General features: G+C 42.8%; 1 protein-coding gene across 1 annotated transcript in view; it reads right to left on the bottom strand.

The window, feature by feature from the left end:
- Positions 1-390: 390 nt before the first annotated feature.
- The window catches only part of LOC139552212 (collagen alpha-2(I) chain-like), a 149,095-nt gene continuing 135,844 nt past the window's right edge, over positions 391-13,641 (bottom strand). Inside the window, exons 38-68 of the mRNA XM_071363716.1 lie at positions 13,134-13,178; positions 12,855-12,962; positions 12,501-12,554; positions 12,210-12,263; positions 12,071-12,124; positions 11,866-11,973; positions 11,634-11,687; positions 11,123-11,230; positions 10,905-10,958; positions 10,435-10,488; positions 10,066-10,119; positions 9,903-9,956; positions 9,695-9,802; positions 9,438-9,491; positions 9,213-9,266; positions 8,902-8,955; positions 8,669-8,722; positions 8,399-8,452; positions 8,210-8,263; positions 7,946-7,999; positions 7,806-7,859; positions 6,787-6,840; positions 6,518-6,571; positions 5,909-5,926; positions 5,594-5,647; positions 5,214-5,276; positions 4,941-5,106; positions 4,526-4,635; positions 3,840-3,920; positions 3,464-3,646; positions 391-3,257 (exon numbers count right to left, since the gene is read on the bottom strand). Of these exons, the coding sequence (XP_071219817.1) occupies positions 3,105-3,257; positions 3,464-3,646; positions 3,840-3,920; positions 4,526-4,635; positions 4,941-5,106; positions 5,214-5,276; positions 5,594-5,647; positions 5,909-5,926; positions 6,518-6,571; positions 6,787-6,840; positions 7,806-7,859; positions 7,946-7,999; positions 8,210-8,263; positions 8,399-8,452; positions 8,669-8,722; positions 8,902-8,955; positions 9,213-9,266; positions 9,438-9,491; positions 9,695-9,802; positions 9,903-9,956; positions 10,066-10,119; positions 10,435-10,488; positions 10,905-10,958; positions 11,123-11,230; positions 11,634-11,687; positions 11,866-11,973; positions 12,071-12,124; positions 12,210-12,263; positions 12,501-12,554; positions 12,855-12,962; positions 13,134-13,178 (2,277 nt within the window). The 3' untranslated portion in view covers positions 391-3,104. The remainder of the gene's footprint in view (positions 3,258-3,463; positions 3,647-3,839; positions 3,921-4,525; positions 4,636-4,940; positions 5,107-5,213; positions 5,277-5,593; positions 5,648-5,908; positions 5,927-6,517; positions 6,572-6,786; positions 6,841-7,805; positions 7,860-7,945; positions 8,000-8,209; positions 8,264-8,398; positions 8,453-8,668; positions 8,723-8,901; positions 8,956-9,212; positions 9,267-9,437; positions 9,492-9,694; positions 9,803-9,902; positions 9,957-10,065; positions 10,120-10,434; positions 10,489-10,904; positions 10,959-11,122; positions 11,231-11,633; positions 11,688-11,865; positions 11,974-12,070; positions 12,125-12,209; positions 12,264-12,500; positions 12,555-12,854; positions 12,963-13,133; positions 13,179-13,641) is intronic.

Genomic DNA, 13,641 nt, shown 5'->3' with positions numbered 1-13,641 from the left:
TCTCTATGGTCAGGGCGTGACAGAGGTTTAAAAATGCTTCTGATGTTTGTCATTTTTAGACTCGATTTTACCATACATTTTTTTTATCAATCCTACAAAAATACCCATTAATTATACTCCACATAATAATTCACATTTCCTGTTGCTGCAGGATTATTTTCCTTCTGTAGCAACCTGGTTCAAATTAAGATTCTACATCTCTATGGCAACTGAAACATTGTTTACATTGTGGGAGGCAACATGTCTGCCTAGGGAGACTAAGCACTTGGTTCCATAATAAACTGCTTTACTACAAGAAACCTTTTCTTTTCAAGAAACCTTTTCTTTTCAAGAAACCTATAGACTTTCGGGCTATAGTTGATCAAATTTGAAACAAAGCAAAGTACAGAATACTGATATGTGATTTTTATTTTATTCAGCTGATACATTTCTTTGAATGAGCTGCTGCATTATACACAGGAATAAAAATGTCCAGCATATCATTTCAAGACAGTAATAACAAAATCTCAAATGATGAGGATTTGTACAAAACAAGAACTAAAAAGCACCAATGATCAGTCTCAGCCAGCTAAGGCAATCATGTTCAATGTTGATGTTAGGCTACTAATTGCATGTGTTTAGGGTTGGATGAACCCCTATACATTGTTTACAAAAATACCAACAGCTGTAGGAGCCTAAGAAATGTCATTACCTATCAGTGATCCAAGTGTGTACAGTGAAAAATAAAATATTTAGCTGATAAAGAATAAGCCCTACAGTATACTAGAAAGGACACTGTTGTCTTCTTGTACTCCACATAGTGATGTCCACCCTTCTATGAAACATTTCTATCTGCCATGCTTGGAATGTTCTTCCTGGAGCTTGGTATGGGAGGTGGCTACTGATTGGAAGTTGAGTACTTATAAGACAGAACATTATACATAGTCCTTAATGCAAGCTACTGCATGCAAAGATACTGTATGTTCCCTGAGACCTTCCTGAATTCCCTGTTCGTTGGTTGGCCATTACACATACACTACATGACCAAAAGTATATGGACACCTGCTCGTCGAACATCTCATTCCAACATCATGAGCATTAATGTGGTGTTGGTCCCCCCTTTGCTGCTAAAACAGCCTTTACACTAGATGTTGGAACATTGCTGCGGGGACGTGCTTCCATTCAGCCACAATAACATTAGTGAGGTCGGGTACTGATGTTAGGCGATTAGGCCTGGCTCACAGTTGGCGTTCTAATTCATCCCAAATGTGTTCGATGGGGTTGAGGTCAGGGCTATGTGCAGGCCAGTCAAGTTCTTCCACACCAATCTCGACAAACCATTTCTGTATGGACCTCGCATTGCGCATGGGGGCATTGTCATGCTGAAACAGAAAAGTGCCTCCCCAAAACTGTTGCCACAAAGTTGGAAGCACAGAATCGTCTAGAATGTCATTGTATGCTGTAGCGTTAAGATTTCCCTTCACTGGAATAAGGGGCCTAGCCCAAACCATAACAATCAGACCCAGGCAATTATTTCTCCTCCACCAAACTCTACAGTTGGCAATATGCATTGGGGCAGGTGTCCATATACTTTTAACCACAGGTGTGGTTAAAATCCACTCATTTGAAGGGGTGTCCACATACTTTTGTATATATAGTGTACATATGTAGGATCTTAATTTGAGCCAGTTAGCTACAGGAGGAAAATAATCCTGCAGCAACATGAAATGTGAAGTGTTATGTGGATTATAATTAATGGACATTAATACACTATAGGTTTGCAAATTTTCAGCAACAAAAGAGTGTTCAAATTAAGATCCTACATCTGTAGAGACAGACGACTACAATAGTGAATTGCTTTATGATGAAAAATATGATGGAAAAAAAATTAAATGCACTGCTCTCAATGGCCCATATTCACAAAGAGTCTGAGTAGGAGTGCTGATCTAGGATCAGGTCTCCTGGTCCATATAATTATGATTAAAAGGCAAAACTGATCTGAGATCAGCACTCATAGTCTGAAACACTTTGTGAACACAGGCCAATAATGAACCCCCACCTCTTGAGCAATCATGGCATTGCTGAGCAGCTGCAGGGACAGGGTATGCTGCTTCTTCACTTAGGCTAATTGATTGAATGAAATTATGACTTGGAAAGCAATTGCTCAGTGCTAAAGTGCTTGGGCGGGAGAGCCAGCAGTCCAACATAATGCCTCTTTATTAGAACACCTGAAATAGATCTATAGCACTTCAATTGAGTTATGTTTTGAATGCACGTAATATACATCACGTAGTGTGCACAGCAGCTTCAGTGCCATGTTGAATATCAAGACTGCACCTGAGACTACCACAATAATGTTTTTTTTACAAATAAAAAATAGGCCAGTAACTGTACAAATGTCAAGGATGGCTGAAATATTATTTTTTGTTGCTTCCATCACTGCCAACAGGGAGGGAATCAGTTAATTGCAAGAGATCCGGGTTTTAGAACAGGTTGGTCATTATCTAATCTAAAGAAACAAGTTCAACAACGCAAAAGCGAGTTCCTTGGCTCCTGAAGTACAAGCAGTGGTTTGTCAGTGAGCACCTTTGGGAAGGTCAGGGATGACCTATAGGACAACGTGAGCTGTGTCCAAATGGAACACATTGTTGAGAGGTTGAATCCACTGCATCGGATACAAAACAGACCATTAGGGCATAGGACTGTTCATATACAAAATAGGTCGTTGGCTATTATGGAAAGCTTTACAGCATAATAAACTGTTGCTGTGAAAACAAATGGAAAAAGATTCAAAATAACCATTTTATATAGAAATCAAAACATTATATTATATATTCATTACATGATAAACGTCTCTGTAAACGAAAACACAATTGTCCGAAAGAACTTTGGAAATTGATGCACGCTCAAAGAGAAATTTATGTGGAGACAGTCAATTAGAGAATTGATTGATCTCCACCAAAAATATCAAATGGAAAGAGGAGTGATCACAAAATGCCAGAGGGATTGATTCCCTTTGTCTTCTTGTTCTCTAGCTGTCTTGGGGTCCTGAACACAGTCTCTTATCCTCCCTCGGTGTGTCCAAGGGGGTGGGAAATGAGCCTATAGGCCCCATGTCTCCCTCTCTAGCTGAAACACACGGGCCCGATGGTGAAGCCAAACTCGCGTGTGACATTTCCGCCCCCGAACACAGCCACATCTCTCACAGGAAGCAGGTTGAGGTCCTCAAATTCAAACACAGACTCCCGCGGCTCCAGCGAGTCCACCTCTTCTCCCGGCTGCCACAGCACAAAGACAGAAAAACAATTACGCAGTTGGCCAATAATATACATCAGCGATCATGAAAAAAAAACATATTTTTCAATCCTATTTCTCCTACTTGATCTTTTGTGACATCCCATTGTCACTCTTAGCAAGGAGTGCATAACTCTAAAGTATTTGTAAGTGAAATACTTAGTCAAATGAAAAAAATAAAAAAACTTACAATGCAGTCGTTAAGAGCTCCTAAGTAACTCTGTCTCCTTGTGTCTGTCAGGAACTTGACCTCTCTGTCTGTGTGGCCCAGTCTGTGTCCCGGGTGGCAGGTGTAGGTGATCTTCTGCAAGGCTCTCCAACTCTGCAACCTCAGGAAACGCATCTGGACCACATTGGCCCCTGGATAATAGAACTGCCAGTGGTGGCAGAAAGGCAGACATTATGCTTTAGAACTCAGCTATGAGAGACTGTGAGACATCAGTACAAATATAATACACTCAATTGATGCAGTTACTATTGAATTAGCTTTCCGTTACTATAAATGGAATAGTTGACACTAGAGAAAGAGAGTATATTTCAGAGGAGAAGTAGAGAGAACAGACAACCTGAAATCCATGTTCCTGCTTGCTGAGCCATTGGAATGAGCTGTCTGTCTCTGAATCCATAAGCCAGGCCTTCGTGGGCATCTTTATGTAGAAACCAATATTATTATGTACTATCAGTATGGTATTAAGTATGAATATGATTATGTATTATGAGTATGGTATTAAAATACGATTATGTATTATGAGTATGTTATTACGTATGAATATGATTATGCATTATGAGTATGGTATTAAAATATGATTATATATTATGAGTATGGTATTAAGTATGAATAGGATTATGTATTATGTGTATGGTATTAAGTATGAATAGGATTATGTATTATGCGTATGGTATTAAGTATAAATATGATTGTGGATATTAGCTTGCAGGACCTGCTCAATTGTCAGATACACACTGGTCGATGGCATGAATTCTAAAAAGTTTACACTGATATCTGGAGGCATATTTAAAAATGTGTATGTTGACAGTCTCTGTTCTTGATATTAGCATTTAGCTCAAAGGCAAAAAAACCAAACAAATAAATTGGATTCCCGTTAAAAATTGATTTTATTCTCTGCTTGTCCAGACAGCATCTCATTATTCTGTAGCCGTTTGTTGCAGGATTATTCCCACTGTTGGTTTGATAGAGAGGTGTGAGGGTGAGAGGTGAGATGTGTGGGATACTGATGATGTTATTGTCTACCTGGGCGTCTCTGGGGTGAAGGCAGGTGTGTGCGGCTGTGCCAGAGAAGTTGCAGTAGGCCAGGAGAGCATCAGCAGGGCTGCCCTGGTTAGGATCAATGTAATACATCCCTGTACAGACAAACAGCAACCATCATCTCAGTGTATCCTCATCCTGACCTGTAACATTCAGGTATATTCACTAGTCGCCATACGCTATGATGTGCAACGACACTCCTAAAGAGCTATGAGATCTTCCTCTGAGAACAAGCCATACAATGGATAACATTGTCTTTCTCTACCGTGCTTCTAATTTGCTTTGACAATTTGGGAGCCATGGGATTAGGATGCTGTGGCCACTCTAATGAGTATTTTCAAGCAGCACAAAGGGCTTTGGCTCATAGATATACAATACAGGTATAGATAGGGTTTCTGACCACTAGTGTAATCAGGGTGGCAGAGCCACAGCTCCAGGCAGGTGGTGGCAGGGTGCTCCTTGCTGCCGTCAGGTGGGTCCAGCAGCAGCCTCAGGTCCTGGTGCAGAGAGTCCAGCAGGGTCTGGATCAGGGGGTAGTTGGGCTTGTCTGACAGGTACATCAGGTCCTACAATGGTGATGAGAACGATATGATCATTATGGAGTTATTCCTTTCACCACTTCATCTAGTGGCTTTTGGGACACAGTCCTACTTCCCGAAGATGAATGACTTGCCTTGAGTTGAGTGAGGGTCATATTCACTGAAGGACCTGGAAGTCCTGGGAGTCCAGGTGCCCCCTGAAACAAACGCAACAAAAAAAGAGTGGGACTAGGGTTGTAAAATTCCAGTAACTTTCTCAAAATACCCAGGTTTTCCAGAAATCCCAGTTGGAATATTCCTCAAATCAGGTGGGAATAAGCACGAAATCCGGGAATCCTCCAACAAGTATTTCTAGAAAATCTGGGAATTTTCGGGAACATAATCAGAATTGTGTTACCCTAAGTGGGAGGTTACTGTGTGATGGATGCAATCTTTTTTTTTGTCTCTGTGGTCAATCTTCGGCATTTGACGAAATGTACTATTGACCATTGCGTATGAAATCAGTGTCACTTACCGGCAGGCCCCTCTTACCAGGTTGCCCAGGATATCCCTCAAATCCTTTCAAACCCTATGGACATACAGGCCATATAGTGAGACGAGAGTGGATTTCTACCATTCCATACTTACTACGCCATATTCAAATGTAGTTAGATAAGGAAATGCACACTGTAGTACTATCCCACTACTTTCCCCTTTGTGTTTTCCATTGTGATGACATATGTGATTGTGAAGGTTTGCTTTTACTGTGAGAAAAAGCTAACACGCAGCTCTACATGGGGTTTGGTTTTGAAATGTTGAGAAAACAAGAAACCCATTTGTTATATCATACCTTTTCTCCAAACAAACCCTACAGATCGAGAGAAGAAAAAGGAGATGAGTTTGACTCTCAGGTCGGAAGCACACCGCTCTGCACTAACAGCTGTTGCAACCTTGCGATGCCTTGACTCACTGCATTATGATCACATTAGCTACAGCTTCAATGCTTTTAAGAGCCGAGGCAATGGCGAGTTGAACAGAGTAATAATCTACAGCTAAACTCAGAGAGAACGGCAGAATGGCAGGACAGTCTGGTGATAACAAAGAAATGAACTTATATAAGACAGTCTGCAATTTAAAAGGAATTCTAGACATTATCATAATCATCATAATAACTTACTTTTAGGCATTCACAGAGTCTTCGTCTTGATGGTTAATAGACATGGGGGTTGTCAAGCTATGTGGCTGAATGATGGACTTAGTGTTCTAGCGCTCGTTTGTCCTTGCAAAAGAACTATGATTTTACATTCCCTGTGCACCCAAATGGAACATAGATTCCATATATAGTGCACTACTTTTGACCAGGATCCGTAGTGCACTACTTAAGTAATAGGGAGCCATTTGGGAGGATTGAAAGGGCTTGGGAAGATATTTCTGGGATGATCCAGGAAGGGTTACTTACAGGTAGTCCTGGCATCCCAGGTGTTCCTCTTGGCCCAGAAGGTCCAATATTCCCCTGGTGGGAAATAATAGATCATGAAACGTTGATAAACAGTTATCAACAAATCTTTTCAGAAAGAAAAAGAAAGCAAAAAAAAACTTGGATAGATCACTATTGGTTCAATGAGCCTCATTTTTGGTAACTGTCACTAATGGCTATGGTGCTATCATTGAGAGTTCTTGCTATAGATGGTTTGAAAGGAAGAGTGTGTTGAGATAATGTTGTTTCACCTGATCTCCCTTTGGACCTGTCTGTCCTGGCACCCCAACAGGACTCTGACTACCCTGTAAAACATACAGTTAGCCAGTCTGTTTGTCACGGCCCATCTCCTACTTACAGCATAGTATTTTAGGCAATGTCCTATTTCTGGAATGTTGCCAAACCTGTCTGTATGTCATTTTTCTATGGTGTTAAAACTGACACCAAGGCTTGTTTGTAGTGTCTCAGAGTAGGAGTGTTGACCTAGGATACGTTTTGCATTCTAGATTGGAGTTGATGGTGTTAGGGTTCGTTCCTTACGTCCTTCTTTGTCAATCAATGGTTCATTGGTGAAATTAGCATTATTACAGTATCTTTAATTAAAATCATTCAAAAACCTTTATTAATGCAATTGCAGACAGAAGTTGACAAACAGGAACATAGCACGCATATTTCCGAGTAAGTTCTACATCCAACAAAAGGTCTCCAGTGGTTTCATTAAACCCTAAGTCGCGCCCTGGTGATGTCACTGCCTACGTCATCATCCTCTACTCCTGGGACCAGAACCATGCCTACAAAGCTGTATAAACAGGGCCTTTATTGTTAGCTAAACACTTAGCAGTAAATGTCCCCTCCCCCCAAAGTTGATTTATTGTGGAATGTTTGCCTAGTCTTATCTCCTTCACTGCAGAGTTCTGTCTAAGTCACACATTTCTAAGAGGGGCCTCTTTATAATGAGGCAGAGAGAGAGAGAGAGAAAACTAAAATACAACTGTAGAACAATACTAAACTTCTACAATGAATATATCTATTGTTAATCCGTATTCTAAAACCCTATAAATGTAAGGAGGGAGGGGTCTTAAAACCCCTCCCCTTCTATTAATAAAACATAAGCATAATCAATTATTCTGATACATCAAACATTTGTACAGACCCAAATCATGACCGCTAGGTGAATCCTGACAATGGACAGGTGGGGACCTGATCCTAGATCAGCACTCCTACTCTGAGACGTTTTATGAATACCAAACGTTTTTCAATCAAAACGTACCTTTAGGCCATCACCCCCTGGTGGACCGAGCGGCCCTATGTCCCCTTTCTCTCCCTGTAGGGGGGAACATATATGGTAAATAAGGCTTCACAATGCAACTCTCTGATTCACTAGTATCAATAATTAAATTATATTCCTACCTTGCTCCCTTTATCACCCTGATCCCCTCCGTCTCCTCGCAAGCCTGGGATTCCCTGAGAGAGAAAATACGTCAGCTATATATCAATCATCAGTCGACCTAAAGCATTATCACGTAACAATGCTTTACTCTAATGAAACAACACTGCTCACAGTGAAGTACATCAGATACTATCTCTGCCTGGGGTTGAATGAAGAAATGGTGAAACAGAGCGTGGATGATGACAGTCCTAATTGATGAGACAGTATCAATCTGTTGGACTTACTATAGACCCTGCCCATCCTGGAGGACCAATCAATCCCACATTTCCCCTTTTCCCCTGTAGGAATGACAGGACACAACGTTCGTGCACACCATGATATGTATAATATACAGCATGGTTAAGAGATTGGAGTGTGGGTGTGTGTGTGTGTGCATGTGCGTGTGCGACCCTTCACATCACCCGACCTCTGACCTTTGGTCCTCTCTCTCCTCTTGTGCCCCTGATTCCAGCCTTGCCTCTTTTCCCCTGTGAATGTTTACAATGTTGGTGAACGAGGCAAGGGTAAAACACACTGACAGATCTTGGTTGTGTCCCAAATGACACCCTATTCCCTTTGTAGTGAGCTACTTTTGAGTGCATCCCTCATCTTTCATTCATGAACCTGGATAATCTATTTTCCTAGAATACAACCCCTTTTATTCACACTGTGAAATTGAATGGATTGAAGGAGGGAGCCCTCACCCTCCTTCCGATGTGACCTGTCTTTCCAGGTGATCCATCTCTGCCGTCATCTCCCTGTTGAGCAAACACAGCATCAACAAACAGGAGGATATAATCTAGCCTCTGTGTGCACAAGTGCCCCAGAGAGGTGAGCTGAATGCAGGCCAGTGCCAGACTTGAGATTGGGTTTCACAGTACAAAGAGGAGAAGGAATGAGAAAAGGATAATAGAGAGATGGAGCATCTTGATCTCACCTTCTCTCCTTTCAGTCCCTGTTGTCCCTCAGGTCCTTGGCTTCCCCTGACACCCTGCAACATTCAACACAATAGAATGACTTTAAGAAACATCCACGATGTCAGAGAAAGCTTATCAGGTTGAAAAAATATAGGTGACCTTCTGGTAGTGCTGTTAGTTTTACATACTGAAGATGACCATTTGATACTGCTTGAGGTCATCATTATCGGCTAGACAACAAACCCAGAAGGAAACCCGCTGCTGTAGGAGCCTAATGCAGTTACATCATCCATGGCATCCCTGTGCCCCACCCTTGTGTCTGTGTACTCACCAGCACCCCAACGGGACCTTCTGGCCCCTGGGCTCCCACCTCACCCTGTAGCCCCTGTGGTGGGAGAGGAGACAATAACAAACAAGGAAGAATGAAGCCGAAACAAATAGTATGTCTTTGAGGAAAGATTTTTCTAGCCAGACATGTTTGACTTGACAATGAGCAACAGAGTTGGCAAGTGCACAAACAGATCTGGGACCAGACTAAGATGTCGCTGCTCTTTACCTCTAAACCAGGAAGTGCTGGTGGCCCTCTGATGCCTGGCAGACCGTCGAGCCCCTAGAGAGACCAATACAAAATCAAATACCTTGAAGACTTATCTATTTCTGATTTATTGCACGGTAGAGTATATTATGAAAATTATATTTATAATAAAACCAGACATTGAATTGGGGTTAAATTGGGCACTGTCTATTTCACCTGAACTGATGTGTTGCTTTAGGGGCCTAAGGGCCAAACTGGCAGCAACACAATGTGCTCACCTGTTCTCCTGGCTCGCCTGATCCCCCTGGCTCCCCTTTTTCCCCGTCTGGCCCTGGCTCACCTTTATGGCCCAAGTCTCCCTCAGGCCCAACCTTCCCAACTGGACCCTGCAATGTACACCACACCAGCACATGGATAATGCTATTTGTAGGGGAATCACTGGGAATATGGCTGACTTGACTAGACGGTGGTCTAAAAGACACAGACCTGTGCTCTTGGCTTCCCTGGGTCACCTCTGACCCCTGAGACTCCAGCCACCCCCTGAGAATACAACAACAAGACAACATGAAATTATACCAAAAGGACAAATGCCATTCACCCTGCATACAATATCAGTACTGTAGTAATTAGGTTATGAAGCGACTGTTACCGGAGGCCCTGTTCTGCCAGGACGTCCGATGGCTCCGCCAGACCCAGACTGGCCCTAGAGAAAGAGAGAGACAGAGAAAGCAGATGGGAATTACAGGTCTGCTCTGAAGTAATTGCTTGGATTTTTTTGGGGTAGTGGAAGCATTTACATTTACATTTAAGTCATTTAGCAGACACTCTTATCCAGAGCGACTTACAAATTGGAAAGTTCATACATATTCATCCTGGTCCCCCCGTGGGGAATGAACCCACAACCCTGGCGTTGCAAGCGCCATGCTCTACCAACTGAGCCACACGGGAAGCGTTTAGTATTTCCCTGTTCTAAATTGCTCCTCCATTTGATGTGCAGGCCAGGGAATCAAGTCATTACCTTCTCTCCTTCAGGTCCATCTGGCCCTGGAGGCCCCCTGAGGCCCATGATACCCTGAGAAGAAGTAGAAGAGACCAATGAATCACCGTTACCCTGACAACACTATGTCCAACCGTCTTTCCTCAATTCCTCCCATCCTATCTCCTCGCCTCCTTCTCAACCATATTGGAGGACTAGATTCAAGGTCCCTCCCTTCAGGTCTTCTTCTCCAATCGGTTTTGAGAAAGAAGCAAAAAAAGAGGATGTGAGGAATCGAGGAAAGATAAATTGAGAAAGAGCCTAACAGAGCAGAGAAGTCTAATCTATTGGGAAATATATATGCTCATTGGACATGGATCAATTTGAGTTAATGTCAACAAGAAATGTAGAACTTCGAGTGACATATACTGTAGTAGTATCTGATAGTGGTCAATACTTGTCAGAGAAAAACACGTACATTTCATTGACATAAATATCGCTTCCTGCCTCACCTGTAGCCCTGACAAGCCTGCAGGTCCTAGTCCTCCCATAAATCCTGGCTGACCCTGGTGGACACAGCACAGCAACAGTCATCAAATTGACCACCCAAAGCCACATCTCAAAAATCATATTGAAAATCACTTCAGTTGATTCCATTTGATGGTTTCAATGTGTGTTGAACATAAGCTAGAATGTGCAGCTCACTATGTATTGTCATCTGAGCACTCACCATAAGTCCGATGTGGGCCTTTTCTCCTTTTGGTCCCTTCTCCCCATTCTCCCCCAGCGCCCCCCATGGACCATTCCGCCCTGTTGGCCCCAGAGGCCCCACATCACCCTGCAAATAACAGCCATGTCAGTCAGACATCACCATGATGTAATTTCAACCAGATTTCAACCTGTTTGTAATGACGTTCTTTCAACCAGATTTCAACCTGTTTGTAATTACGTTCTTTCAACCAGATTTCAACCTGTTTGTAATTTGTTCTTAACTGACTTGCCTTGTTAAATAAAGGTTAAATTAAAAAATAAAATAAAAATACATTTCAACAAATCTTCAACCTGTTTGTAATGATGTAATTTTAACCAGTTTTCAACCTGTTTGTAACCACTACCCACCCCCTCTATGGCCCTGTCAATAATTTGTGTCCAATGCAATAGATATGAATAGAATAGATATGTAGTATACGTACAGCACATTCACATTGATGCTGTGTGCCGAAAAGTCAGTGTTTGTTTACCTTCTCCCCTTTGAAACCTGGACCACCAGCATCGCCAGTAGGTCCAACATCACCCTAAGAACCAAATGAGACATCTCAAGAGTTACACTGCAGAGTATATTGTATGGTCTGGTTGTGTGTATGATGCTTGGGTAAAGGGATATGTACTACATACAGTAAGTGCACATGTGAGAATCTACAGGTGATGGTTCAGGTAGGTAGCGTAGACATCAACTGACAAAGGCACGCTCACCTCTTTTCCGATTTGTCCACGAGAGCCTTGCAACCCTTTGAGCCCCTGTAGGCCTCGATCTCCAGGCTGCCCTGGAGGACCAAACTTCCCACAAGGCCCTAGGTCCCCCTAGAATACATGTGAAGTAGAAGAAGAAGTATTGAGAAGTGAAAAATATATTTAAACCATGTGTTTGTAGAGGCATCATCGTGTCAGTATCCCTGACCTGTTCCCCTTTCGTTCCTGGTGGCCCCTCCAACCCTGATTGGCCAGGAGTACCCTGGAAACAGGAAACGGAAGAGAACTATCACAAAACGCACCTGCCTGAAACATTAGACTTCCTATTCGAAGTGTGTTCTACCAACCTGTTCCCCATCCAGTCCAGGAGGACCAAGATCCCCATGAGGTCCCAGCATACCCTGACATGTTCCAAAAACAATGTGGTTAAACACACAGCACATCAAACATTGCTAGATCATACATATTTAGGGTTGCAGAATTCCGGCAACTTTTCCAAATCAGTAGGGAATAAGCAGGAAATCCGGAATTCTCCAACCAGGATATCTTGAAAACCGGAACATTTTGGGGAAAGTTACCGGAATTTTGCATCCCTAGACATAATATTGTCATCATGTCATTATATTTGCTGTACTTACCATTTCTCCTCTTTCCCCTGCTGGTCCTATGAGTCCACCAGCACCTGAAATTCCCTGGGAATTGGACCACATAGAGTTTAAAATGGTGGACAACACAGCATCACACTGAAACATGGCTAAAGGGCTGTGCTTGGTATCCCAAACCATGCCAAATAAGCATCCGATGGGTGACGAACCGTAAGCCATCTAATAAATTACTAATACATTGATTGATTTCACCTACTGAACCCTGACAAGAAATCCATCCAACAGGCATCAATGTCCCATACGAGATTATACAGAGGTTCTAGAGGTTACAGTCCTCAGAGGTTGTTTAGAGGAGAAGAGAGCAGCGGCTGGAAAGTACCCACTCACTAAGGTTCCTGCTGGTCCGTCAGGACCTTGTGTCCCCGGAGGCCCTCTGCTTCCCCTGGGCCCCGGCTTCCCTGTCCCTCCATCTGAACCCTGCAGACCCGGGGGTCCCTGGAACACACATGTGAGGATTGGTTTTGTTCCCATTGTATATTGTGTCTAAACTTTAGGTCTGGCCAAGCAAGACTAACTATACATTGACAGTGTATTATAGAGCATGATCTGTAAGAACATTTGGACTGTTGATGGAGTGGTGATAAGGCCTGTTCTGCTTTAACTCACCTGTAGGCCCTCTGACCCTGTGGGTCCCAGATCCCCCAGCCGACCCTGACGAGAAAACCAAGAGAGATCATTAAGGAGGAAAAGCATGGACTACAAAATACAGCCAATGACCATCACATTGCGGATTGATTTTTCAAAGGAGATATTTGGGAAATGTAGTTCTGGTATTGGACACTTCTTTGGACACTGTGTTAACTAACCTCTAGACGAGCTTCAATGCCATACAACTCTCCTTCCGTGGCCTCCAACTGCTCTTAAATGCAAGTAAAACTAAATGCATGCTCTTCAACCGATCGCTGCCCGCACCTGCCCGCCGTCGCTGGACGGTCCTGACTTAGAATACGTGGACAACTACAAATACCTAGGTGTCTGGCTAGACTGTAAACTCTCCTTCTAGACTCACATTAAGCATCTCCAATCCAAAATTAAATCTAGTATCGGCTTCCTATTTCGCAAAAAAGCATCCTTCACTCATGCTGCCAAACATACCCTCGTAAAACTGACCATC

Source organism: Salvelinus alpinus, chromosome 24 (genome assembly GCF_045679555.1).
Source record: "Salvelinus alpinus chromosome 24, SLU_Salpinus.1, whole genome shotgun sequence".
Classification (NCBI taxonomy): Eukaryota; Metazoa; Chordata; class Actinopteri; order Salmoniformes; family Salmonidae; genus Salvelinus; species Salvelinus alpinus.
The sequence above is the reverse complement of the archived record's forward strand: the minus strand, read 5'-3'. Positions and strand labels throughout refer to the sequence as shown.